This window comes from Camellia sinensis, chromosome 11 (genome assembly GCF_055761805.1).
Source record: "Camellia sinensis isolate YWXY chromosome 11, ASM5576180v1, whole genome shotgun sequence".
NCBI classification, from domain to species: Eukaryota; Viridiplantae; Streptophyta; class Magnoliopsida; order Ericales; family Theaceae; genus Camellia; species Camellia sinensis.
Genome location: NC_138971.1, coordinates 122799025 through 122826974, shown reverse-complemented (window position 1 = coordinate 122826974; position 27950 = coordinate 122799025). Strand labels below are relative to the sequence as shown.

Below are 27950 nucleotides of genomic sequence, written 5' to 3'. Positions count from 1 at the left end.
TCAAGGCACAACAAGGGTCAAACGTGCACAACTTCAAGCTCTTCGCCAAGAGTTTGAGACTCTTCACATGAATGGAGATGAGTCAGTCAATGATTATTTTGCAAGAACACTAGCAATTGCAAACAAAATGCTTGTTCATGGTGAGAAAATAGGAGATGTTGCAATCATTGAGAAAATCCTTCGTTCAATGACTCTCATATTTGATTATGTTGTATGTTCCATTGAAGAATCGAATGACATTGATAGTATTTCGATTGATGAGTTGCAAAGCTCATTGCTGGTACATGAACAGAGGATGACTAGGCATGTTATGGAGGAGCAAGCCTTGCAAGTTTCAATTCATGGAGAAACATCCCCTGGGAGAGGCAAAGGACGTGGCAGATTTTGAGGAAGAGGAAGAGGTAGAGGACGCTAGCTTTCCTACAATCAAGGAGCACCATTTGACAAGGCAAGTATGGAATGCTATCACTGTCATAAGCTTGGCCATTTCCAATATGAATGCCTTGACAAGGAGAAGGATACAAAGATGAATTTTGCTAAAACTGAATAAGAGCTACTTTTGATAACGTACATCGACAAGAGAGAGACTAAATCAGATGATGCATGGTACTTAGACTCTGGCTGCAGCAATCACATGAGTGGTAACAAACTCCTTTTCTCTGATTTAGATGAGACTTTTAGAGAATATGTGAAACTTGGAAACAATACTAATATATGTGTCATGGGGAAGGGTAACATCAAAGTTCTGATGAATAACAATACGTACACTATTACTGGTGTGTTTTATGTTCCCACACTCAAAAGTAATTTGATTAGTCTTGGTCAGTTACAAGAGAAAGGTTTTGCCATTATCATTCAAAAGAGTTGCTGTCAAATTCATCATCTACATAAGGGCTTTATTGCAGAGGTCAAAATAACAGGAAATCGGATGTTTCCTTTGTAAACTCAAACTGAACATACTGATAAGATATGTCACAAATCAACAGTACAAGATCTTGCATGGCTGTGGCACTATCGATATGGGCACTTGAACTTTAATAGGCTAAAAACCTTGCAACAAAACAAAATGGTGAAAGGACTTTCACATATTCAATCTCCTTCAAAGGTTTGTGAGGATTGCATCATTGGCAAGCAACATCGTGACCCATTTCCTAAAAAGAGCGCATGGAGAGCCACCCAACCACTATAGCTAGTCCATTCAGACATTTTCAGGCCAATTAATCCAACATCAAACAGCAATAAAAGGTACTTCATTACCTTTACTGATGACTACAGTCGAAAAACATGGGTTTATTTTTTGATAGAAAAGTCTAAGGCTATTGCTATATTTAAAAGATTTAAAGCTCAAGTTGAAAAAGAAACTGGCAGTCCATAAAGGTTTTCCATACTGATCATGGAGGTGAATTTACCTCACATGAATTCACTAACTTGTGTGCAAGAAATGGCATTCGTAGACAGCTTACTGTCGGATACACACCACAGCAGAATGGTGTGTCATAAAGGAAAGATCGCGCGATCCTAAATATGGTGCGAAGCATGATTGCAAGGAAGAACATTCCTAAGAGTTTTTGGCCTAAAGTTGTAAACTGGAGCGTTCATGTATTGAATAGAAGCCCTACACTTTCTATAAAGACCATGACACCAGAGGAAGCATAGACTGGGCATAAACCAGCAGTTGATCATTTCAGGATATTTGGATGCTTAGCCTATGCACATGTACCTGGCGAGAAGAAAAGCAAACTTGATGACAAAGGGGTGAAATGTGTGTTGCTCGATGTCAGTGAAGAATCCAAAGCATATAGACTGTTTAATCCACTCACTCAGAAGATAATCATTAGCTGTGACGTGGTGTTTGATGAAGACAGCAGCTGAGATTGGAGTATCACAAGAAATAAATCAGTTTCAGTTGATTTAGATGCAAAAGATGAAAGCAACACTGAAGAGGAAGTGCAATCCGTTTGAGACAGTTTATCACATGTTCCATTAAATCAGCTAGTTGAAATTGAACCTTCAAGTAAAGATGTTCAACGTCTAAGAAAAAGACCCTATTGGATGACAGACTATGCAAGTGGGAATGAATTATCTGATGATGAAACTTTTGGTCATCTTGCTCTGTTTGCAGATAGTGATCTTATAGTATTTAATGATGCTGTCAAGAACTTAAAATGGAGGAAAGCCATAGATACAGAGATAGAAACAATTGAAAAGAATGATACCTAGAAATTAATTGATCTTCTGGAATGAGAGAAAACCATTGGTGTTAAATGGATCTACAAAACAAAGCTAAATGAGAAATGAGAGGTTGATAAATTTAAGGCTCAGCTGGTGGCTAAGGGATATACACAAGAATATGGCGTTGATTATGTTAAAGTTTTTGCACCTGTTGCAAGGCATGACACCATTCGTTTGGTGGTTTCACTGGCAGCACAAAATTCTTGGTCCATTTATCAGCTTGATGTAAAATTCGCTTTTCTTGATGGTGAGTTGAATGAGCAAGTCTTCATTGATCAACCTCCAGGTATGTACAAAAAGGGAATTAGCAAAAAGTTTATAGACTGTAAAAGGCTCTATATGGACTAAAACAAGCACCCCGGGCTTGGTACAGTCGTATAGATTCTTACTTCTCAAGTGCTGGCTTCCAAAAATGTCCCTATGAGCATACTTTGTACATCAAATCTGGAAAGGGAGGTAACCGTTTTATTGTTTGTCTATATGTAAATGACTTGATATTCACTGGAAATGATGAAACAATGTTTATTGAGTTTAAAAAGTCTATGATGGATAAGTTTGATATGACTGATCTAGGAAAGATACGTTACTTTCTTGGTATTGAGGTGGTACAATCACCAGCTGGAATTTTCATCGGCCAAAGAGAGTATGATCAAGAAGTTTTAGAAAGGTTTGGGATGATTGATTGCAATCGTGTTCAGAATTCAATCGTTCCAGGTTATAAGCTCACAAGAGATGCAGAAAGAGTAAGAGTTGATAACACTCATTACAAACAAATTATTGGTAGCTTGATGTATTTATCAACCACTAGACCAAACATGATGTTTGTGGTTAGTCTCATCAGCAGATTCATGGAAGCTCCAACAGAACTTCATCTTCAAGCTGCAAAAAGAGTGCTTCGATACTTGAAAGGTACTGTTGATTATGGAGTGTTTTACAAGAAGGGAGAAGAGAATAAATTAATTGGTTTTAGTGATAGTGATTATGCTGGGGATTTGGAAGATAAAAAGAGTACATCTGGCCATGTTTTTATGCTGAGTTCAGGAGCTGTTTCATAGTCCTCGAAAAAGCAACATGTCATCACTTTATCCACAACTGAAGCTGAATTCATAGCAGTTGTTTCTTGTGCTTGCCAAGCTGTTTGGTTAAAAAGAATTCTCGAAGAGTTATGTTGCAATCAGGTTGGACCAACATTGATTTATTGTGATAATAGTTCAACTATTAAACTCTCCAAGAATCCAGTGCTACATGGAACAAGCAAACATATAGATGTCAGGTTTCATTGTCAGAGTCAAGACTAGATCGCAGCTATATTAACCAAACCATTGAAGCTAGAAGCATTTGTGAAACTATGAGGTTTGCTTGGAGTCTGTTCAATTTCCTTTGTAAACTGATTGCTTGAGTAGCATTCAGTTTAAGGGAAAGTGTTAGATATTTAGCCGTTGTTTTTGTTTTGCTTTGTTAAATAATCCCTATTTGTTAGGGACTTAATTAGCATTTGATCTATTCCTTTGGAGAATCCCATAAGTCTTGGGCTATTAGAAGTGGGATATTATTTTCCTTAATTTTCTGTTCAGTTTGTTTCTATAAGCCTATTTAAACTAGGTCTCTGATTTCATTCAATAAGTAGTCAACTTTTCACAAGTATTTTGCACTACAGTATTCAAAGCTTTGATATTTAACAGTGAGTGAGGCCTCGTTTGGCAAGAGGCTATTTTAGTCAATTAGCCAAAAAGTTACTAAATTAGCCAAAAAGTCAACAACCCATACCAAAAAGTCAAAGATTCTCTTTTCTCTCTACTTTTTGCACATCTTTTCGTAATTAGCCAAAAAGTCATCCCAAACATACAAGTTTTTTTTACCTACCCTTTTAGCCAAATAGCCAAAAAGTTACTAAATTAGCCTGTTCCCAAACGAGGCCGAGTATACAGAGAAACACTCCGGTGATAAATAGTATCCGGTGATCGGAGACAAACACTCTGGTGATCTTGAGATCTGGATCCAAAATGAAAAAATGAAAATTCAAAATCATCTCAAGTCAAAATCTCCACCCATTGCTAAATCCCAAATTAACTTTTGAGAAGATGTTCAATAAATTTAATTATGCAATGCATCAGTAGTATTTGAATAACACATAGCATTATTATCAATGGCAGATTTGTTGCACACTCCTAAGAGCAGCGCCGCCTTGAGGTAAGGCCGCCACCTGGAATCTCCAAATTCTATCTTAAAAAATAGGGTTTCAAAATAATTTCGATCATAAATTATGTTTTGTTTATTAAAATAAAGTTGAATAGAGTAATTATTCGATCATAATATCTATTTTTACCTTTGATTTACTAAAAAAGATTACAAACAAAATCACATGCACTATTATGAGGGAATAGTAATTTTATAAAGAGATTAAAGAATGATCATTTTTATTTCAGTGAACCAAACACAACATTATAGTTTTAGTAGTTTAAAAAATGAAGATTTAAACAAACAATTCAATTGGTGAATGATTTAAAAATAATGGATGGTTGCTTGCTAAATGTATGAATTATTTATAGAATATTGTTTGACTATGCGAGTTACAATTGCTTCTGGTGAAACAATTTTTTTAAGTTGAAGTTAATCAAATTTTACAATTTAATTTAGCATGTCCGGAAAAAGTGTGAATAAATTAATACTATTAACAATTGAAAATGTTCAAAATTTATCTCAATAATTATGATTTAAGTCAATAATTATGTGTACCATATGCAACAAATTTATAGAAGGTATAATAAGCAAAAAATAAAAATAAATTGAAGATTGTTATTTTTTACCTATATATATTTTAAAATATTTATGAGAGTCGAGGTGCCATCTTCTAATTTTATCTTAGGCCTCGTTTAAGAATAAGCTATTTTAGTAACTTTTTAGCTTTTTGATTAAAATATGAGGTAAAAAAAAACTAGTATGTTTGGAATTATTTTTTAATTTTTTACGAAAAGAAGTGTAAAAAGTAGAGAGAAAATAGAATCTTTGACTTTTTTGTATAGATTATAAATTTTTGATTTTTAGTAACTTTTTTACTTTTAAACTAAAACTATAACATGCCAAACGAGGCCTAGGCTCTCAAAAAGTCAGGGCCTGACTTTGCTATATTACTGCTATAAAGTAATATTTACAATGTGTATATTACTTAAACAACATTCAAACTAATCAATCATACAGTATTTACATATCATACATGAATGATTATGTTTTACAAAGCAATGGCAACAAAAAATTCATTTCCATGATCCGCCGACGGAGCTTCACCGCATCACATTTATTAAAAAAATAAATAAATAAATAAAAAACACCTCTACATGTCACAACTCATATCTCATCTTCCAATTACTCTGTGTGAATTTCGCCAGGGGCACTGTGTCCAAAATCAGTCGTAGTTGAAGTCGAAAAAGAAGTAGAATTAAACGATAAATGTACTGCAATAGGCCGAGTTTCTGGCAAGTTCATCAGAGGCTCATCTGGATTCATGAAAATATGAACCACCTTTCTCATCCTAGGCCTTAACGTATAGTCCGGATGCAAACATGCTAGTCCTACCATCAATGTTCTCCTAACTTGCTCTTCCTCCGATTTATCTTCAACCATTTTGTCTACACACTCGAGCAACGCTCCCTTTTCGTAATACCTCCACACATTATCCACCAAACTATTCTCATCCATCATTCCTTTTGTTCTTCTCCCACAAACTAATTCCAAAACCACCATTCCAAAGCTATAAACATCAGACTCTGGGGTAGCCCTTCCCATGAAGCTCACCTCTGGGGCTAAATACCCCGGTGTCCCTGCTATCATGGTTGTGACCGACCCATTGTTTTCAAGTAACCTTGCTAACCCAAAGTCACCCAAATGGGCATTGTAGTCTGAATCCAACATCACGTTGTTTGGCTTTACATCTCGATGAACAACAGGATTACCACACTCTTCGTGGAGATAAACTAGCGCCGATGCCAATCCTAGTAGTATCTTGTACCTGGTTGGCCAGTCAAGAAACTCGCTCTTGCCAATGAATCGATCAAGGCTGCCATTGGGCATGTATTCGTAAACTAGGAGGAGTTGGTCACGGTCATGGCACCAACCTTGGAGTTGTAGTAAGTTTTTGTGCCTTAGGCGCCCAATAGTACATATTTCTGCCAAGTATTCCTTCTCACCTACAATGTAGACAATGAATAAATTTGTGAATTCTTTGGGATAATCCAAATGGAAAACTGGGGAATCAATAAAACGTGCCGCAATAATGACACAAAATTTGTGAATTTTCATTTTAAAAAAGTCCATTATGATGTTCCAAAAAAAATAAAAAAATAGAGTCCACTATGATGTTGAGTGAAATCAAGATGATTTAATAATAGCAAATACAGAACTACTAAGGATCCAGAAAAAATACTTAGAAAATTGTCTATAATTTGAATATAAGGTGAAGATTTAAACTTGATGGATGAATCTGATCCACACATTTCAAATTCTAGACACTTTTCTGAGTAATTTTTCTAGGTATGTAGCATTCCCGTAACTAGTATAAATAACATGAAACAAAAGGCAAGTAAAGCAAACCTTGTTTTGATGTTGAAGAAATCTTTTTGACAGCAATAGTAGTATGAGGATCTGATAAGGTTCCTTTGTAAACACTTCCAAATCCACCAGTTCCCAACAAGTTCTCTTTGCAAAAGTTGTGAGTTGCCTTTGAAAGCTTCTTGTAAGCAAACAATTTTGGCCCATTGGCTGATATTGCTATGAGCTCTTCAATATCCTCTTTCTTTGCAATCCTCTTTCTATTTCTCCTATGAGCTCTAACAACAAATATTGCAACAATTGTTGCAAGAACCAACAGCCCTGCGATGAATGCAACGAGTACTATCACCGACTTCTTCTTATCTTTTATCCCAAGAGATTGCTCTGGCAATTGAATTGATGTGAAATTCCACGAAAGGACTTGATGGGTTTCTGTAAGAACACCCGTGGCAGCTGTGAAGCCCACGTAGACAAAGTTTGGGACCGTGCCCCTCATTTTTATGGTATGGTTTAGAAAACTCACAAGGGGTTCCCCAGCGTATGAGACATAAATTTTAAGATTTTTAGTCCACCCATCGTATTCAATCTTGACTGTGATTTCTCCTCCACCCTTGAGATCAATGCCGGTACTGTTGAGACTCTTCACCGCAACTGGATTGTCTATGCTTGTTGTGTCGATTGCAATGTGGTTTGCGTCTGGTTCATTCTCGTTCTTGAAAGTGTCGAATTCGACTGCAAGTTGATGAAGAGCACCTATATGTGTATTTGTAAGTGAATAAGTTTTGTAAGATTTGAGTCTTTTATGTAGAAATCAAATCGTTCTAATCACAAGACAATAAAGAGAAACAAAGCAAACATAAAAAATTCAAGGTATACATCGTCACTATACCCTACTCAACCACTCTACAATACTGTCATATTCTCACACACTGAAATCCTAGTCGAAAAATACAATAAATGTCTCCAAAACTCTGACTCTAAGCCTTGGGCTTCCTTCTCTGTAAAAAGGCCCCTTTAATCTGGAATCCTAATCTATTTAAACCACCATGACAATCTTTCGCTTTAAGTAATAAAATCAAACTTATCATATAAAAAATAATAATAATTGATCTTTAAAATTTGAAAATTTAAATATTTTTCTATAACAGTGATAATTGTTCAGTCTATCTGATAAATAGCAAAACCCCCTATTCTTTCATCTAATCAAGTAAATCATAATTGAAAGAATAAGGACTTTAATCTTACCTTACATCAGTCTTTTTTATTCATCTCATGAGAAATATATATATATATATATATTGTTCAATCTATCTGTGTATATATGTAAAAAAATGAACACGCAATATAGCCATTTTTTTCTTTAATCTAGTTGAAAAAACAACGGTGAAATAAACAATAAAATTCATCCGATGATACATAGACAATTACCAAACAGAACAAAGAGTAGAAGTTTTCACCTTGAGTCGACTTATCAAAGATTCCCATATAGGATCCATAGCTTTCCCGTGGTGAGGGACTACTATCCTGTGCCAAAATAAATGCCATTCCATCACCAGCTCTTGATGAGCCAATAGGACTGGTTATTATCCTAATAGTGAAGGTGGTGACGATGTAGGCTGGCCATGCAATCACAGGGTGGCGGTACAAAACCCGTCCAACCTGGTCAATGGCCGTGTTTGGATCCATCGGTGTGATGCTCAAACTCCCATTGCCTACAGACACCGATCCCATACAAATTAAGTTTCCACCATTGCCACAGCTGCTAGAATCGAACGATGGGAATGAGATGTTGAAGACATCCCCAGAGCAGAAACAAGATGGGATGAGCAAGGTGTAGAGGATTACAAGTATTAACATGGCTGTGAATGAGAAGAATGAGAGTGACAACATAAAATGAATGAATTATTTCATTTATATAACTTGTGAAGGGGTTGTGGAGCTAAGGGAATGCTTATTCTGCTTTTGGCTTTTTTATTTTTGTTAATGAAGTTGAGTTTTGACATAATGAATTTTACTAGTACTACGTTTCAAATGCTCTCATTTGTATGCTTTAATAAGTTCACTTAAAGGGATAGAAGATTCAAGTTCTTGTCTTTTTTTTCCTTGCCTATTGAAACATTATAATATGTATATTAGTCAATTCAAATTAGAAGAATGTAAGATTAACCCAATAGTAGCTAGTCCAACGAATATACGGGGTTAAACCCCTATGTTGTACCGAGCTATTTCGTTTCAAAATGCTATGTCACAGACTTTTGTGAATATTTTTTCGCAAATTGTTTGGTAGACTTTATAGATTTTATAAACTGCTTATCTTATTATTGACAGTTTACATTAAACTATTTCGTACAACTTTTACTTGTAATATTTTAAATAAAAATAATTTAAATGAGTTAAAAAAAAAAAAAAAAAAAAAACCTGATTATCTCAGAGATGAGTACTTTAAACTTATACTTTAACCAAATATGCCTGGTGTCAGTCCAATTGAATTAGTTTTGTGTTCAAAAGATGTGAATGGATTCTCACCACAAGCCCGCTCAAAACAAATAAAAAAACCAGTTATCTTTGCTAAAATTTTAAAATTATGATTTGAAAATACAGTTATATTTTAAATTTGTAAATTTTAAAATTATTATTTGAATGTAAAAAAATTATTTGATTATGAATTTTGAAAAAAGTTTAAATTGAGTGATATAACATGATATTGAAAAGTGGATATTTTGAAAAGTGTTCTGAAAAGTGAGTGAAATTAATTTTCTAAAACTATAACCAAACAACACACTCAAACTAAGGGATACAATTAAACTTCAAAACCACTACCAAACAGAGATTCTCACCGCAAGCTAATTGTACTACTAGAACTTTATATATTAAAAAATGATAAATTACACTGACATCCACAAAATTTGGACAAAAAACAATTTTATCTCACACTTTTAACATAATTACACTTCTATCCACTTTTGACATAATTATACAGATCTCTACTAAAAGAGCTAAATGTAATGCAAATAATGAGAGTAGACACAAAAAAATTAATGAATGTACATTTTAACTGGAAACAAATAGCAAAATCATTTTCTTTATTCATATGACCAACATATTACTAATGAAAATCAATCCAACTATTATGTGATTTAAAACCTAAAGAGAGGCCAATGTAATTACATCAAGAATGAAAATAACCGTATTATGCTTAAACGTCGGGGGAGGTAAGTGTCACCCAAAAATTAAAGTACGAGACTCAACACAACACCAAATATTCTGAGCCCCAATCCATCATGATATACAGCCACAACATAATCAACAATGATTCATCTCACTAAAAACATCACCACTAATAGCACTAATGCATTAAAAAAGTTAAAAAAAAAAAAAAATTACAACTCCAAGACCAAAATATCACATCATTAATGACGGGACCCACTGCCACCTAATTAGTGGGAGCACTAATTAGTGCTCCCAAGCATTTTTCCAACATAATACCTCAGCTAACCCATCAATAAATACAGTTCAATTAGAAACACAACCCATATAGAGAGTTACATCTAATACAAACTCATATGGAAAGTAATCATATGAACCCATTTCGGTACTAAGAGTGGATTGGTAACCCACAGCAGAACACAATCTACTCAATAAGGCAGATATACTTCAAACCCCACTGGGACAAAAATGTAAGATATTGTTGATAAATATAACTACTTGTTCAACTAGTTGCTTTTTTAAGCAAGGGAGAAAAGAATTAAACTGGATGGCCTTCCCTCTGATGCACTCCACAATCAAAGTTTCCATTTTCGTAACTCAAGCACAACCTCTGAGTACCTTACTTGTGTTGTTCTAACCAATAGTTTCGAAACTGAAAACCCTAACCACAATCGCCATCATTTTCAAATATAAGAATCCAGAGAGAAAGCAAACTCACTAATAAATTACAGATCCTGCAAGTCATATAAGAAAGTAATTTCTAGCTCTAGTTTAGCTGCACCACCACATGAATGGGTTTTAAAAAGTACAATAATCCAAAGCAGTGTAAAGCATAGAAGAGTAAATCATCTGTCTCTCCCCACTCAAAACTGGTTTGATCATTTAACAGCAGAACAACAAAAGTTTTCCAAAAGGTTGATCGCCACTCCACCATCCATGCATACGCTTTCCATGTCACCGAACCCCTCTACGATGGCACTACAAAACCATTTTCAAAATGGTAAGTATATTACAACTAAACAGAATTGCTGTAAAACATAATACATGAGCAGATGATGGGTCAATTACAAAGTACCTATGAAACGCATCTGATGCAGAGAAGATATTAAACCCAAACATTCAAAACAAAACAAAACAAAACAAAAAAGCGGATGCAACTAGATTGACAGGCCGTTTGGTCGGGTGACAGGGAGAGGGTGGTAATAAGGGTTTCCCTTGTTTCGGTAAAGAACGCATGTCATCTCCTTTGAAAAAAAATTTGATACCAAACAAGAATACCGTCAATCCCCAAGAAGCATGAACAAAGAAAGACATGAACACACACACGTGACACAGCAATGACAAGCTGACATGGAAATTTTCAAAAATTGTAAGAGACGACACATGGGCATGCGCAAAATATATAATTTGAAATATTAATTATATATGAATATACAAGTCAAATATAATAATTTTGAAAGTTTAAAGGAGACAATTAGATATAAATTTATATTGTTTTTGTTTTATCATTGGATTTCAAGTTATTTTTATTTAAATTTGTAACGTGCTTTATGTGTGTCTGATGAGTGTTGGGAAGTGTATGATGAGTGTTGTGTCAAACAAAACACGTTACCTTCTTTGAAATGTCTATGCTTGTTAGCTCAATCCCATCCTTAGGGATACACTCCCAGTCCCTCCTACCTTCCCTTCCCTTCCCTTCCCTCCAAATGCTATGTTTGGTAGGGGAGAGAGAGAGAGAATTGGAGAAGAGAAAATAAAAGAGAAAATAGAGGTGGAGAGAAAAGAAAATAGTTATGTTCACTAGTCTGATTCGGAAAGACAGTAAAGAGAAAATCAAGGACGAAAATCGTCATAGATTTTATTTTAAGGGATTAGTTTGTACCTGCGAAAAATGTTTTTGTAAGAACGACAGGGAAACTCAAAAATGTTTTCTTTACCGTTTCTTTCCTTTCTCTTCTGATAAGAAAACTAAACGAGGGAATGAAGAGATTTCGAAAATTTTGCCTACTCTCCTACCAAAGTTTTCTTTAATGAAGAAAATAGTTATGTTCACTAGTTTGATAGGGAAAGAGTAAACAGCCATGACTATCATTTGAAGCTATCTAGGATGAATAGGACATACTATATGTAGACGTATCAATCTGCTCAGGAAGCTCCTTTATATCAACTTCAAACCTCTCCTGAACCTGCAAGCAACCAACCAGCATGTCATCAAACACGTATAGAAATTGAGCAACACCATTACGCAAGGAAAAATAAACCATACACGTTCCCAACCTGATTGAGAACATCAGAATCTGATGCAGATGAAACAAATGTGATTGCAAGTCCTTTGGTACCAAACCTACCAGCTCTACCCACCTGCAAAGAATTTGAAACAAAAGCAGAACAAGAAAGACGGCTCAGGAATGACATAGGAAAGGACAAGCCAGTCTTGAGATAAAACAAGCTAAAAAAACATTGGACTTACCCTGTGCAGATAAGTGTCTGCAGAATCTGGCATGTCATAGTTGATGACAATGTTAACACGTTCGATGTCAATTCCCCTACCAACCAGATCTGTTGCCACGAGTATCCTCTTGTGCCCCTCCTTGAAGCCCTTGTAGCGTGTCAACCTGCAAATTAAAAAACAACATAAATTTATACATGTGTCAGTAGAAAATAGCAGTCAAACTATAGGTAAAAAGTCTAAAAAAAAAAATTTGATCGGCAAAAGTCAGTTGCTAGCCAAAAGAACAGCAATAGCCATGAAACACAGAAATAGCCAAAAGAAGAGAAAAAACACAACTTGAACACACTGACTCAACCTATCTTAAAAAGCTAACACTTACATATGGCGGTGAGGTTGCAAATGAACAGAGCTGCTCATTAACAACCCAGGCTAGGCTTAGCATTGGTGTGCTCACTTTCATAAAAATAACCAAGTTTAAGCCAAATTTAAAAGCTCATTCCATAAACAAGCCAAGCCCCGGCAGGGCCAAGCTTGACTCATTTGTGCTAGTGACCACAAGCTCTTAATATAGCTGCTACATAATTTGAAGCATTTTCGTGACCATAAATTTTAAGACCCTCAAATTCCTCTTTGCAGAGTCATTAATTTAGAAGACAAATACTGCACATTAAGTAGCATTCAAAAGGAGAAGAAAAGGCCTGCCCATCTTGAGCTAAAATAGAAAGAACGGCATGCCCATCCATCACATCAAAACAGGCTTTTGTGTTTTATCATTTACACTTAAAAACAAGAGAAATCCATTTAAGGACACCACAAGTATCCTAATTTTAAAGGCAGTTTAAAGCACAGATATGAAAAAATAAAAAGATTACAGTGACTCAAAAAAGATTCATAGCCATGGTTTTAACGACGATACAATCATATATCAGCTAATATCAGACAATATCAACCAATATATCAATTAAAAACTGTATCAGAAATCCAAAATCTGTTACATAAGGGCCGATATTTTGGACCCTGTTCATGGCATACATTATCAAACATCATACATAAGTCCTGGGGTCTAAATCTTACACAAAGGAATTGATGTAAATACATGTCAAAGCACATTTCTTTGGTACACAGTGTCTTTGTTAGAATTTCCCTACATGTTCATCTTTGAGAACATATATGTTTGAGCAACACCTAATGACTAGGTAATTAACTAGTCCATGTGCCATAAAACGTTGGCTGTCTTGGCACAAAAAATGTATTAATGATGCAAGGTGGTACAATGCAGATTAGATTCAGATCATATGAACAACTAAATGACATATTCATCAATAAAAGAACAGCCATGAGCAAAATAGTGAATTTTTCTAAAGGAACGTAAATAAACCCACAATAAACATTTATAAAATACAAACCTTTCTTCTTGGGACATGCCAGAATGGATGCAGATGGATGGAAAATTACACTCTACCAGCAACTTGTTCAGCTCCGCAGCTCTGTTCACACTCTTGACAAATATAACTACTTGATTGAAGTCCAAAGCATCAAGAAGGTCATTCAACTTGCGGTTTTTCTCCAGCTCGTTCAATTTGATGTAGTGCTGACGTGGAGAAAAAATACCAAGGTGAAATAAATTTCAAAACTAAAGAAAATACCAGAAAATAAAATCTACATATTTGTTATAAGATCTATAGGGTATCTATATCCACATATATATATATATATATATATGTAACTTCCAAAGAAATACCTGTACAAGACCATGAAGGGTCAACTTGGCCTCGTCGTCCACATAAATTTCCATTGGCTGAAAGGAACAAATGTCACAGTAAGCATGTTAGGAGCCTTCCTGAAGCTAATGGAATCCAGTATCAAATGAAGGATGGATGAACATCCCTTGAATCAAGATTCCGGTCCATCTGATTTGTCTCCTTGCAGATACATTTTTAAGTGACAAACCAAGTCCACTTTCGCTCAACACATTATTATGCAACTGACAGGAGCCACATGTTAGACACCCAGAACAAACCCCTCTTAAACCCACACATCTAAAGGGAAAAAAAAGAAAAAAAAATAAACGTGAAATAAAGGGAGAGGGGGGAAGCTACTGAAGAATCTGAACACCAACCCCAACCCCACACAACTTCAATCCTAAAGACCTATCTTTCTTTTGCCATTACCCTTTCCCTACCCAACAACATTACCCCGTGGATTATTGAATAAAGAGACAGCATAAACACAGTACAGAACTGTCAGCATATAATGCTGCAACCACTGCATTCCTATTTATCTACTTTTCGCCTGCAGAAAGCAGGCATTTATGGAGAAAAACTCTTCTAAATTTAAGCAGAACTGGCCATGGGACATTACATCTTGCATGAACTTTTTGCAAACAGGACGGATTTCTTTGCTGAGTGTTGCTGAAAACATCATAACTTGCTTATCATGAGGAGTCATCTTGAATATCTCCTGCACGTCTCTCCTCATGTCTGCAGAATATCAAACAAAGAAATGAGAAAACCTTAAAACTAATAAAATATATTGAAGAGTTTAAGCTCTGACGTTCAAACACTTTAGCATGTTGAGAGGGGAAGGCATACCAAGTGACTCAAGCATCTTGTCACATTCATCAAGGATAAAATGTCTAACATTCTTCAGAGAAAGATCCTTATCTCTGGCAAGTGCCAGTATTCTTCCAGGTGTTCCAACAACAATGTGAGGGCATTCATTCTTTAGTAGATCCTTGTGAATTTTGATATTGACACCACCATAGAAAACAGCAATCTTGATATCAGGTAAGTAAGTGCTGAACCTCTCAAACTCATGGCAGATCTACACAAGGGATAACCACCAAAAATGAAGAATAATTGATAAGTCGAACATGGGGTTGTCTATGCATGCATGCATGTGTGCTGAGTGAGGAAAAGAGAGTATTGATGAGGTTTTCAAACCAAAGATATGGATTACAATACATACCTGGTAAGCTAATTCCCTTGTATGACATAGAACAAGGGCAGCAACTTGACCTGCAACAGGTTCAATTTGCTGCAGTGTTGACAGAACAAAAACAGCAGTTTTCCCCATCCCAGATTTAGCTTGGCAAATGACATCCATGCCCAATATCGCTTGAGGGATACACTCATGTTGCACTGATGAAGAATTAAATAAAATTGGAGCGAAGGAACCCTCAGTTTAAATTGAAAGCTTTACCAAACCTTTTTACTTCTCCAAAATGAAGAGTATGATAATAGTGAATTACCTGAGAAAGTCGAGACCAAAATTATCAAAGTTGCAATTTTAAGAAGCTAATCACTAAAATGTTGATCTGTTAAAACAACAAAAGACAGGAAGGACAAAGTAGGCAGCTACCAAAAACAAGATTTTAAGACCATATGAAATAAATATCATACATTAACATGTTTGGCACCAGCAAATGAAAACAAAAATAATTCTATTAAAAATAAACTAATAGTTAAAAGCACCAAAGCAAAAGTAACAATCACAGGTCCACAAATACTGTAACCAGAAACCCCAACCCTCCCCCACGAGGGGGGAAAAAACGATCCATAGATATATATATATATAGAGAGAGAGAGAGAGAGAGTTCATAAACAATCTTTTAAAAACACAACTTATGCAGCATAAAGAATCCAGCATAAAATTGGTCCAGTGATGGAAGTGCAGGCCAAAACTAGTCTTTCTTTCTTTGCTTCAATTTCATCCTGCGATGAAAGAAAGAAGCAAAACCATCTCTTTCCTTTTTTTTTCCTGTGAAAAGAGGAAATCCTCTCTCTCTCCCCCCTCCCCCCATACTCTTCCTAACTTTTTTCTCCAATAATCCTCAATTTTCTCCTTTCTGGCAATAATCATACGCTGTTAACTTTGGTGAGGCATTCTGTTAGCTCTCATTCTCTCTTCAGTTTCTTCTATGCAACACCTTTTTCTCCAATAAAATGTAAAAACAAATGCACATTTTTCATGTTATACATAAACCATTTTCAATTTTCATGTTATAAAATCCATGGTATTCTACATTTGACATCATGAAATCCCCTGTCACACGTTATATATACAGCAAAGTATGACATGTTCTTCATAATTTTATGAAAGGGAGGTTTGACCAAATAGTAATTGCTTCTTGTTAGCACCCTAGTGGCAGCGGGTTCGAGTCACAAAAATAGCCTCACTAGAACTAGGGGGTAAGTTGGTAAAGTTGTGCACAACTTGACCTACTCTGACCCTGCTATAGTGGGAGCCTCATGCACAAGTCTCTTCATAATTTGTTATGATCACGAAATCATATCATGATGATGTGATTAAGATATCACATTTAACTCCAACGACCTAGCCTGTAAATTATTTTAACATTCACCAATCCTTTTTCCAACATCATGATTGTCCCAAGATTAACATAGCTTAGGACGCTGGCTTGTGAACAAACCACAAATGCCCCTCAAAGGGAATTATCCTTGCACTGATTTTATATTTATTTATCCCAATTCAAGGAATACTATTTAAGTAACTACGAAAAGTGATCTAAAGGTTGGCTAAAAAATTTCACTATGTTCAATATCATTCAGCTGTCTCATGAACACTGAACCAGCTTTATACTGCAAATCCCATGAAGTGACATGCCAATGATCGACAATTGGCTATAATCAACTAAATTCTTATTACAAGCTTAACCAACAAAGATTACCATTAAGAATTTTGAGAAGCCAACTGCCCAATATCATGAAATTTGTTATTGAAGAGAGTTAAAGAAACGGCCCATGCCCTAAGAAGCACAGACACTTCTATAGAGGAGGCACATCGAGTCAGACACCCATGTTGGACATGACACTACAAATAGTCTTAAAAAGTGTGTTCGACCCTTCTTCAACATAGTGTTGTTAAAAGCGCGCCTAGGCGCAAGGCTCATTGAGGCGCAACCTGTGCACCTGAACTGGTCCCAGGCGAGGTGCGTTGAAGAAGTCGCGCGCCTTATGCGCGACTGGAAGCAGGCGAGAGAGGCGCAAGGCTCGCGCCTAGGTGCGACTGATGTTTACGCCCTAATCTTTGATCTAACGGTTGTGTCGTCTCTTCGTCTCTCCACATACGACTGAAACGAAAGCCCTAACCTTGTCGTCTCTCCATCTCTCGACTTCGATTTGGCTTCGACTTAGACTGGGCTACGACTTTGACTTCAACTTCCAGGTGCGCTACACTCTCTCTCTCTCCCCTTCTGCCTTCTTCGACTTCGATCGTCTCTCTCTCGCCCTCCTTCGACTTCAATCGTCTAATCCGTCTTCATTTTATTTTAATTTTTTCTCCTTATTCTCTCCTTCTTCTCTCTTCTTCGCTGATCATCTGCTCTACTCTGTTTTTTTTTTTCTCAATTATTTATGCCTTTGAGTCTCTGTTAAAACAAAAAAAATAAATACAAAATAAATACAAAATATTTATGACTTTGTCAATTAAATATTTTAACAAAATAAATATTTTTTAAAATACATACAAAAAAATAAATAATTAATCAACAAACTGCTATTGGTCTCTGTTTTTTTTACATTACATTATTTTCTAAATTGACACATTACATTACATTAATTATTTTTTAAATTGACATGTTACATTATATTATTTTCCATTACATTGTATTAATTAATTTTCCATTAATTAATGCACTATGCATCACACAATTGTATTAATTAATTTACCATTACATTACACAATTAATTAATACACTATGCATTACACAATTGCATTACATTGTACTAAGACTGTGCGCCTTACTTCAATAAAGTCCGCGCCTCGCCTTGCGCCTAGGCCCCGAGAGACCTTCAGCGCCTTAGTGCGCCTTGAGCCTTTAAAAATACTGCTTCAACATGTCTTACTTAAAATGAAAATTTATAATATCGCAAACTTTAGATACATCTCCGAAACTTCGGATACAGTTCTTAAACCCTCTCAAGAACACCCAATGTGATGAATTTCTTCATACTAACAATATTTTGTATTCTTTGGAATGTAACTTATTCACTCTAAATATGTTTTTAAAAATTTATAAGATTAATACATCATTTGTATTTCTATATTCTACAATTTTTTTGCATTCTTTAGATTATAATAGCTATAATAGTTACGTGAATTATGTTTTGATGGTTAACTTACGGAATATATGGCTTTCTAATTTTAATTAACATTATGTTGTTTTTTTTTCAATTACCCTCAAATAACTATCCATATATTACACATAATAATTATATAAAAATATAAGTGGTGTTTTGGGAAGTAGGTAAAAAACTGACTTTTTGATTTTTTTGGTGACCTTTTTGGCAAAAAACTGGGTTGTTTTTGGTAAAAAAGCTGATTTTTTTAGCTAAAAAAGCTAAAAAGCCAAAGCTGGCTTTTTACCATTGTTCCCAAAAGACCCATAAATTTTTAACATGTCCCAGACGTACTGGGTCTTGTATTTTCTGAAAATTGGCATGCCGTGTCACATATTCATGTGTTGTGGCCCATGCCTATATTAAAGAGGACCAATGCTAGAAATGGGCAAATTGACTTCTTTCACACATTTACCACAAAGGAAATCAATCATTTCTAGTCATCTACAGACTTTCAGATAGAAATAATTCTGCATACAGATAATTCACTGTGCATGAAACATATGATTACCAATATTTTTAAAATATGTCATACACAACCATATATTCATTGGTTACAAGTCATGACCAGCACACATTTCAGCACCTGAAGATATTTAATTCAAGTAAAGTTGACTTTGAAACATCAGAACACCAAATATGTAGCATGAAACAGATTCTTCAAGATATCAAATTTTACATGAATGAATTCAGAAAAAATATTTAGCCATACACGAACCTCCAAGTTTGAACTTGCAAAATACAACATAAATTAGTTATAAGGAAAACACGACTGTCTAGAAATTGCAAGAAAAGATGATACACTTGTTTCTATCCTAAGATAGACTATGCCCACATTATATAATCTTTAATTTGCATAACAAGTGACTTCCATGCAATATGCATATATTAATTTTGTATTTTTAAACAGTTCATTGGCTGACAAATTATACGATAGACTTGCAAATTAATTTCTTAGAAATCCAGTATCATAGCAAGAAATCATTCTCAATTTAGAAGAAAGAAAACTAAAAGGAAATGAAAAGGAAAAGGAAAAGGAAAAGGAAAAGGAAAGAAGCTAGGGATGATTAAAAGAGATTAATTCCTCAATAAAGATGCTCATCCTTCTTTGATGTAATTCTATCAACACCTAAGATGACATCCAGATATCAATAGATAGATAAACATAACATTCTGGCCAACACTGGAATAAAGTAGCTATATATATGAAAACAAATTAACCTTGAAGGTGGTGTTCAAACTTGAGAGCAACACTACATACAAATACTGCCAAATATTATATTTGTAAATTGTAAATTGTACCCAATAATATATCCCTCCCAAGAACCATTCAATGGGGACTAATTTGAGTGTACTTTTTATTTTGAAGAGAGATACATTCAACTCATGAATATGAATGGCTAAAATGAATAAATATCTTGCCTTCAGAAGGATGCTCAAATCCAGAGTCTACAATAGACCGCAGAAGCTCTGGCTTCAAAAGGAAATCTCTGAATCCGGAACTGTGAATTCCAACATAGCCCCTAGAAAACAAATAAAGAATGAAAAATTTAGAATACACAATTACATTTATGAACCCCAACTGTCCTATTAAACATGTAAGTCTGTCTTTTGACAAGTCTTACCAAAACACACTCATCTTATGATTCCATTCACTTAAAAGTAAATTTTTTTTACTTATAAGGCCTCATTTGGTAACGATTCCGTTCTCTATTTTTGTTTTCATTTTTTTTCCGGAAACTGAAAAGGAAACCTTGTCTGGTATAAACTTGTTTCCTGGTTTTTGGTAAATAAAAATTACCAAACACCACCTAAATTTTTGGATAATGAACTTTTCTGATATGCAAAAAGATCGAGGAGTTTTAATTACCAAATATAAACGGAGTTTTCATTATCAATTAATGCAACAAATAAAAGATCGAAACTTAGATTCAATAAAAATACACAACACATGGCTTAGAATCGAAAATAAACTGACTTTTTGGCGGATTCGCCGTTTGCTTTGGCGGTGACGGAGTCGGGGACTTTCTCATCCTCTTCCTCGTAGTCGAGAAGCTCTTCCTCGTAAGCATCGTTGTCCTTTGTTTCGACCATTCTAATACACAGCGATCAAAAAAAAAAAAAAAAATTATTAAAGCGATTAGTTAGGGTTTCAAATTCAAATAGAGAGAGACCTGAGGTTTTTAAGGAAAAGGTTGCTCACCTTTGAATCTGTGAGAAATTTGGAAGGGTTAGGATTTGAAGCGTCTGCAGAGAAAATTTGTTAGGAAAAATCGGAAAAAAGTTGAAGAAGACGGACCTCCGCTACAGAGAGAGAGATAGGGTTTTGTGATCGGGAGTTGGTGGACTATTATAACCGGAGAAATGTGTATCTGTTTACCATTATGTCCCTGAATCAGTTCCAAAAATTATTCACTAGCCTTTAATTTTCTGTGTTTAATTTTTTGAAAATTTAATTTTTTATTTTGAGTAAATTACACGGATACTCCTGAAGTTTAGATTTATTATAGTTTTTCCTCTCATTTTTTAAAAATTACATCTTTTCTTTGAGGTTTAAAGTTTTATTACAGATTTTTCTCAGCAATTTAATTTTTTTAAATACCAATTTTGCTCTTATTAGGTAAAATTACATTGACACCCCCTCACATTTTAGAAATTATAATTCATTCCCTAAGGTTTAAAGTAACATTACCAATTGCCCCCTCGAGTAGCATTAGTTGGAAAAAAAATTCGTTGAAAAAAAATTATTTGGAAAAAAAATTCTTTGAAAAAAAATTTATTAGTAAAATTTTTAAATTTCTATTTAAAAATCAACGTAAACTCATTTTTTGAATTTACGTTTTTTTCTCAAATTTACAAACTGAGACAACCATTTATAAACCAAAAAAATTATCAAATAAGTTTTTATAGCAGTTTTTAAAAATTTTATAAATATAAATTGAGAACTGAAAACGAAATGATTACCAAACGGGTTTCAGATGGTAAAAATATAGTAAAATTAACAAATAATTAAATAAGTTACCAACATAAGAAATGACTTATCAAAAGATTTTTAGGCTATGTATGATTTGATTTTTAGGAGAAAAAATATTAAAAATTAATTTGGTTAACAAATAAAAAATAAAAAATAATTATCATTTTTATATAATTTTTACCTTTCGAGTGGTTATAAATAATTTTTTACAAATTAAATTGAAACAGCCATACGTATGTATATAACCTGCCCAAATGTTAAAATGATAATTATTTTTTACCCTTAAACGATAATTATTTTTTATTTTTTATTTCTTAACCAAATTAATTTTTTATTTTTAAAAAAATTTCTAAAAATCAAACCATACATAACCTAAGAATCTTTTGATAAGTCATTTCTTACGTTGGTAACTTATTTAATTACTTGTTAATTTTACAACATTTTTACCATCTGAGGTCTGTTTGATAATCATTTTGTTTTCAGTTTTCAATTTATATTTACAAAAATTTTAAAAACTGTCATAAAAACTTATTTGATAATTTTTTGGGTTTATAAATAGCTGTCTCAGTTTGTAAATTTGAGAAAAAAATGTAAATTCAAAAAATGAGTTTACATTGATTTTTAAACAAAAATTTAAAAATTTGACTAACAAAATTTTTTTCAATTAAATCTTTTTGAATGAATTTTTTTCCCAACTAATACTAACCGAGGGGATAATTGGTAATGCTACTGCAAGCCTTAAGGAGGGGATTGTAATTTCTAAAATGTGAGGGGTGTCAATGTAATTTACCCAATGAGGGCAAAATTGGTATTTAAAAAAATTAAATTGCTAAGGGGGAATCCGTAATGAAAGTTTAAACCTCGGAGAGGAAATGTAATTTTCAAAAGATAAGGGAAAACTATAATAAACATAAACCTCAGGTGTGTTAGTGTAATTTACCTTTTATTTTATTTTATTTATTTATTTTCAGTCAATATTTTTAAAATTTTAAACAATGTTTTTACTTTTTTAAATGTACTTCACTTAAATGTATCTAAAAATTAAAATATTTGTAAAAAAAATATTTTAAAAAATTAATAAATACACAAAAATATAAAAATGTACTAAATTTTTATATTTTTTGGTATTTATTTTTTTAAAAATCATAAATATTATACTTTTTAAGTGTATTTATGTTCGGTGTATTTAAAAAATTTTAAAAAAATACGTAAAATATTTTTTTTAAATTGTAAAAAAAACACGAAAAATAAAAAAATTCAATTTTCTGAAAAGTAAATCCTGATTTATTTTATTTTTTTTGAATGAAAATTATTCAGTTTTTTCTGTTGTTATTGTTGTTGTTGTTATAAGAGTATCTTCAACATTTACGCTAATTTTTTTAAAAAAATTTGAATAAATATCTAATGAAAATTTTTATTTGATATCATGCATTTCAACGTAAATTTTTTAAGTTTCATCAAACAATCGGTTGATCGGAATGACAACTGACAGGATAACCGGCAATAGGTAACTTTGCAAGCAATAATAGGCAACTTTGCAAGTAATTGGTTGAGCAGTCATCATCTGATGTACGTGAAGTCTCAACAGCTATCCATAAAAACTTGATGAACGCTAAAGCCTTCATTAATTTAATGAAAGTTTTGGATTTCCCCTCATTTGATATGGAACATTGTAGCAGAAAAAAGTGAGCTTTTTTCATCAAATTTAAATTTGATAAAAAGTGGGTGTTTGGAAAGTTGTTATTTTAGTAGGTTTTTCTAGTTTTTGATTATTTTAGGAGGTTAAAGTTTTTGTGTTTGAGAAGATAATTGGTTTTTTTTTGTAGTTGGATGTGATATTTGTAAGAGAAAAAATAAAATAATTATGAATTTGATGTGACATTTTGTCTGGATTTATTTATTTTTTATTTTTTAACCAATTTTGTCTTTTAGTGTTTTTTTTAGCAAAAAAAACACACACAAAAAATAAATAAATAAACACTTCCCAAACACCACCCAAGGGTTGGAAGCAATCTAAGAATGTAGGAAATTAGTAAGTTAGATTATAATGAAAAATTATCATCGACTCGAATCCTAAATCTCTAACTTTCTCACTATTCCAAGAGACACTTATATAGATCAATGGGCAACCGCCTTGTCTGCAGTTAAGATTATTAAACAAATCGAGTTAGTTGAATTTGACTTGTGTTTGGTTTATTAAAAACAAATATGAAATCTGAGAGGGTAATTTATATATAAATTGGGCCCAGCTGGGTAATGGGCCGCTGTGGGCCACAGTAAGAAGGGCGGAGTAAAAGGGTCTTGGCGTTAGCCCGGTCCAAGAGAGTCTTGGAGTTAGCCCGGTCTTAGAAAGCCTTATTGTTATCCCGATCCAGGAAAGATTTGCGAATAGCCCGGTCACCACACTCAGAGTTAGCCCGGTCATGGCATAATGCAGTTAGCTCGGTCAGACCTAACCATTCGTTAGCACGGCCTAAGCACACTATGGATTAGTATGGTTTGTACAGAAGAAACCAAGGTACACGCAGTGAAAGGAAGAACCGAGCCAGGTGGAGCTCGGTCTATTCTGCGGCTTTAGCATGGCCATGTTATCTCAGTTATATTGGGACCCGACCATGGTAAAACCATCTCACTTGGTTTAAGCAGTGAGGGGGGTGTTGAAAGATAAGCATTATCTTTCAGGAATGTGATTCTTAGGACTCTACATGGAGGAGTAAGAATCCTACTAGGATTGTGCCACGCGAAACCTGTAAAAGCTCATAACATCACCTATGGAGAGGTAACACAACTTTGATTATCGAATACACTGAGCTTTTTGTCTATTTGTCGATTTTGCTGACTTAGGCATCGGAGAGGTATCCGGCACACACCCGCCGGCTAGCTCACGTTCGTGTTTTCAAAGAATAAAGCGATGACGTTTGGAGGAGTGCGAACTTGATCAACAGGATTATACGAGAAGGTTTATTTCTTTCCCATACAATTGGCACCGTCTGTGGGAAAATCAAACAAAGAACAAAACCGCTTGATCAAGTTTCCCTCGCTAGTTGAATGGCGCACAACGAAGATTTGCCGCAGTCCGCCATCGACAGACAAACCCCAGAGGGGGGTGGGAGGCGCGAAAGATTGCCCTCTATTCCTCCCATGGCAGACTTAGAGCTCCAGTGACAGAATCCCCGGAGGGATACAATGGGGAGGTAGAACAACAGCCCCCGTCGCTCTCTTTCACAAAGTCCTGAAAGTCAAAGGCGAAGAATCAACCCTCAAGCTCTGGAGGATCACGTAAAAGAGCAAGATGAATTAATAAGGAAGATGCCGGCGGACATGGAGGCCATGAAGCGCCAGATCAAGTAAAAAGGGGTGGCGACAAGAGAGGGGCGTAAAGGCAATACGCCTCCTCGCCACCCAGAAGATCGTGGTAGGCATACCATGCCATCACAAGCAGAAAGAAGAAACCTCAGAACAGGCGACACTCAATCAAGGACTTCTAGAACTCGTTACTCTAGGTCTGAGAGAACGAGATCATTGAGGTCTTACACTGAGGGAAGTACATATCGGCCCTCACATACGCAGCAGACATCATCCAGGCAAACGGAGTTGCCTAGATTGTCCGACTTACGGATTGTGCTTGAAGAAAGGGCACGACGAAAGAAGGATGCCAGGGCACGCGACCCGCACAGAGTTTCAGTCCTTCAGCGATTGGCTCCTCGAATGCATGAAAGCATCGAGGTTGGAATGCCAATACCACACCTTGCCTACGAACCAACAAATAAAGCATTGGCAAGACTGCATAGCTCACCGTTCGTTCCGGCGATTGAGAACGCACCATTACCCTCAGGTTTCATCCAGCCTAAATTTACCACGTACGAAAGGAAGACAGACCCTTACATGCACCTAAGCCACTTTCGCCAGGTCATGGCAGTATACCGGCGAAACGAGGCTTTGATGTGCATCCTATTCTCATCAAGCCTTGGCGACCTAGGTTTAACTTGGTTTGAAAGGCTACCAGAAGGCAGCATAGCCTCCTGGGCGCAATTAGCGGAGGCGTTCGTGACAAGGTTCAGAACGAACACCAAGACGCCAGTAGAGATCGATCAGCTACTCTCCATTGACATGGGCGATAAGGAGACGTTGAGATCCTACAACAGTCGTTATTGGGAGTCCTTCAACCAAATAGGAGATTTCCCCACAAATCTCGCCATTGCGCAGTACAAAAGAGGTCTTCCAGTCAGAAACAGGTTGAGGGACTCAATCACCATGACGCCACCCCTCACAATGGAAGCCTTAATGGAGAGGGTACACCAACATATTCAGGTGAAGGAGGATGGCGCCGGTGTCAAGGCAAAATCTGGTGCAACAGCAACACTAGACAAGAAGACTACAGCGAAGGTTAATACGGAAGACCATAAAAGCAAAAATGGACGATGCAAGCGAGACAACGAAGAGGACCGAGATAAAAGATGGTTGAGAGTCCGCACTGCCATTACCACAGTATTCAAGAAACCAATCTACCGGATTCTCAGTGAGATACGCAATGAACCTTTCGTCAAATGGCCAACTAAATTGGGAGAAGCACAGAAGGACTATGACGAAAGATCTCGGTGCACCTTCCATAAGGAAAAGGGGCACCGCACTGAAAACAGCACGCTGTTGAGACAACATCTGGAGGAATTAGTGGTAGCTGGTCACCTAGACCGTTATATAGAAGGAGGAACGCAGCCAGCCCCCCAAAACCACGATCATCCAGACGGAACACCAATTGACGGCCCACCTCAAGGCGTGATAAACGTAATACATAGGGTATTCGAGCCTGAACGAGTATGTGAACTCAGGGGAATGATAAAGAAGGCCGAGCACTTAAGGGAAGTATTAAGTGCACAGCCCACCATCAAAAAGGAAAAAACAGAAGCCACGAATATTATGTCTTTTTCAGACAAAGACTTTGAAAGGATATATTGCCCTCACAACGATGCACTGGTGTCACTCTCCGTATCAAGGATTACGATGTCAAGCGAATTTTGATTGACCAAGGAAGCTCACGTGAGATAATGTACTACGAAACTTTCAAACAGTTGAAATTGAAGGACAAAGACTTGGCACTTACCGTATCTCCCCTGATTGGGTTCAACTCAATGCCAGAATGGCCAGTTGGCAAGATAATCCTCCCAGTCAGAGCTGGAACCATGACTAAACAAATGAAATTTTGGGTATTGAAAGTGCCCTCCACTTACATCATAATCTTGGGAAGAACATGGCTGCACGCCATGAGAGCAGTAGCATCAATATATCATCAAGTCATGCGGTTCCCTAACGAAACCGGAGTAATTGAAGATGTCTATGAAGACCAAATTATGTCCAAGCAATGCTTCGTCACAATAAATGGCAGCCGAGCTGCCAAGGGGTTTGTTCAGATGGTAGAAGAGCCCGAAAATAATGAATTGTTTATGGATGTTGGCAAAGCCGCTGAACAGAAGGTAGTGGAAGACTTAGTACAGGTAAGAATAGATGAAAAGAACCCGAATAAGTTCTTTTTGCTTGGCTCATCTATGTCCAGCACCGAAAGAATAGAGGTCATGGAATTCTTAACCTCTAACATCGAAGTGTTTGCCTGGACGCTGTACGACATGCCTGGCATTGACCCAAGCTTCATCTGTTACCAATTGAATGTCCACCCAACTGCCAGACCAATTATACAGCGCACTCGCAGATCGGCACTCCACCATGCCGAGATAGTAGCGGAAGAAGTAGAAAACCTGCTAGAAGCAGGAGCTATCAGAGAAGTGCACTACCCCAGATGGATCTCCAATACAGTGGTAGTGCCTAAGAATAATGGAAAATGGCATGTCTGTGTGGACTACAAAACGATCAACAAGGCGTGCCCAAAAGACAGCCTTCATCTTTCACGAATAGACCAACTGGTAGATCTAACGGCAGGACACAACTGTCTTAGCTTCCTTGATGCGTATAGAGGTTACCATCAGATCGCTATGTATGAACCAAACCAGGAGGTCACATCTTTTACAACGCCAAGAGGACTATACTGCTACAAGGTCATGCCCTTTGGCTTAAAGAACGCAGGGGCAACATTCCAACAGATGGTCACCAAGATGTTTGAACCATTGTTGGGCAGAACAATGGAGGCTTACATCGACGACATAGTGGTCAAGAGCAAGGACAAGAGTGACCATCTCAAGGACCTAAGTGAGATGTTTCAGATCCTAAAGAAACACAAGTTACGCCTTAATGCATCTAAGTGTGCGTTCGACGTAGAATCTGGCAAATTCCTAGGCTTCCTGGTAACCAACCGTGGCATAGAGGCAGACCCTTCTCAGATCAAAGCAATCCAGGATCTAGAGAGGCCCAACTCAGTAAAAGAAGTACAATACCTCACCGGTATGGCAGC

At 35.7% G+C, this 27950-nt stretch overlaps 2 protein-coding genes across 5 annotated transcripts; both read right to left on the bottom strand.

Annotated features, from left to right (window-relative positions):
• Positions 1 to 5313: 5313 nt before the first annotated feature.
• LOC114300614 (L-type lectin-domain containing receptor kinase IX.1) lies at positions 5314 to 10157 on the bottom strand. The gene is made up of 3 exons (XM_028245475.2): positions 8235 to 10157; positions 6820 to 7530; positions 5314 to 6416 (listed from the first exon to the last, which is right to left on the bottom strand). The coding sequence occupies exons 1-3, from the start codon at positions 8665 to 8667 to the stop codon at positions 5596 to 5598; spliced, it is 1965 nt and encodes a 654-aa protein (XP_028101276.1). The 5' UTR covers positions 8668 to 10157; the 3' UTR covers positions 5314 to 5595.
• A 531-nt stretch (positions 10158 to 10688) lies between these two features.
• Positions 10689 to 20958, bottom strand: LOC114300613 (DEAD-box ATP-dependent RNA helicase 15). Of its 4 annotated transcripts, none has more exons than XM_028245473.2 (12): positions 20780 to 20958; positions 20555 to 20671; positions 19999 to 20099; positions 15404 to 15576; positions 15028 to 15259; positions 14798 to 14916; positions 14178 to 14234; positions 13843 to 14027; positions 12455 to 12599; positions 12262 to 12345; positions 12107 to 12170; positions 10689 to 10962 (listed from the first exon to the last, which is right to left on the bottom strand). In XM_028245473.2, exons 2-12 carry the CDS (start codon positions 20668 to 20670, stop codon positions 10952 to 10954), a joined length of 1287 nt encoding a protein of 428 aa, XP_028101274.1. In that variant the 5' UTR covers position 20671; positions 20780 to 20958; the 3' UTR covers positions 10689 to 10951. The 4 variants fall into 4 exon arrangements, with proteins under 4 accessions (XP_028101274.1, XP_082750751.1, XP_082750752.1 ...); XM_082894625.1 differs by having other exon boundaries at positions 10689 to 12009; positions 15404 to 15686; positions 20780 to 20934; XM_082894626.1 differs by having other exon boundaries at positions 15404 to 15686; positions 20780 to 20934.
• Positions 20959 to 27950: the final 6992 nt, after the last annotated feature.

Coding starts and splice junctions, on each gene's coding strand:
- LOC114300614 (XM_028245475.2), bottom strand. CDS start 8,667: ATGTTGTCACTCTCATTCTTCTCATTCACAGCCATGTTAATACTTGTA. Junction 7,531..8,234: donor CTTTGATAAGTCGACTCAAG/GTGAAAACTTCT, acceptor ATACACATATAG/GTGCTCTTCATCAACTTGCA. Junction 6,417..6,819: donor TTCTTCAACATCAAAACAAG/GTTTGCTTTACT, acceptor TCTACATTGTAG/GTGAGAAGGAATACTTGGCA.
- LOC114300613 (XM_082894624.1), bottom strand. CDS start 20,670: ATGGTCGAAACAAAGGACAACGATGCTTACGAGGAAGAGCTTCTCGAC. Junction 14,028..14,177: donor CCCTTCATGGTCTTGTACAG/GTATTTCTTTGG, acceptor TCTCCACGTCAG/CACTACATCAAATTGAACGA. Junction 12,010..12,106: donor GATTGATACGTCTACATATA/GTATGTCCTATT, acceptor TCTTCATTAAAG/AAAACTTTGGTAGGAGAGTA.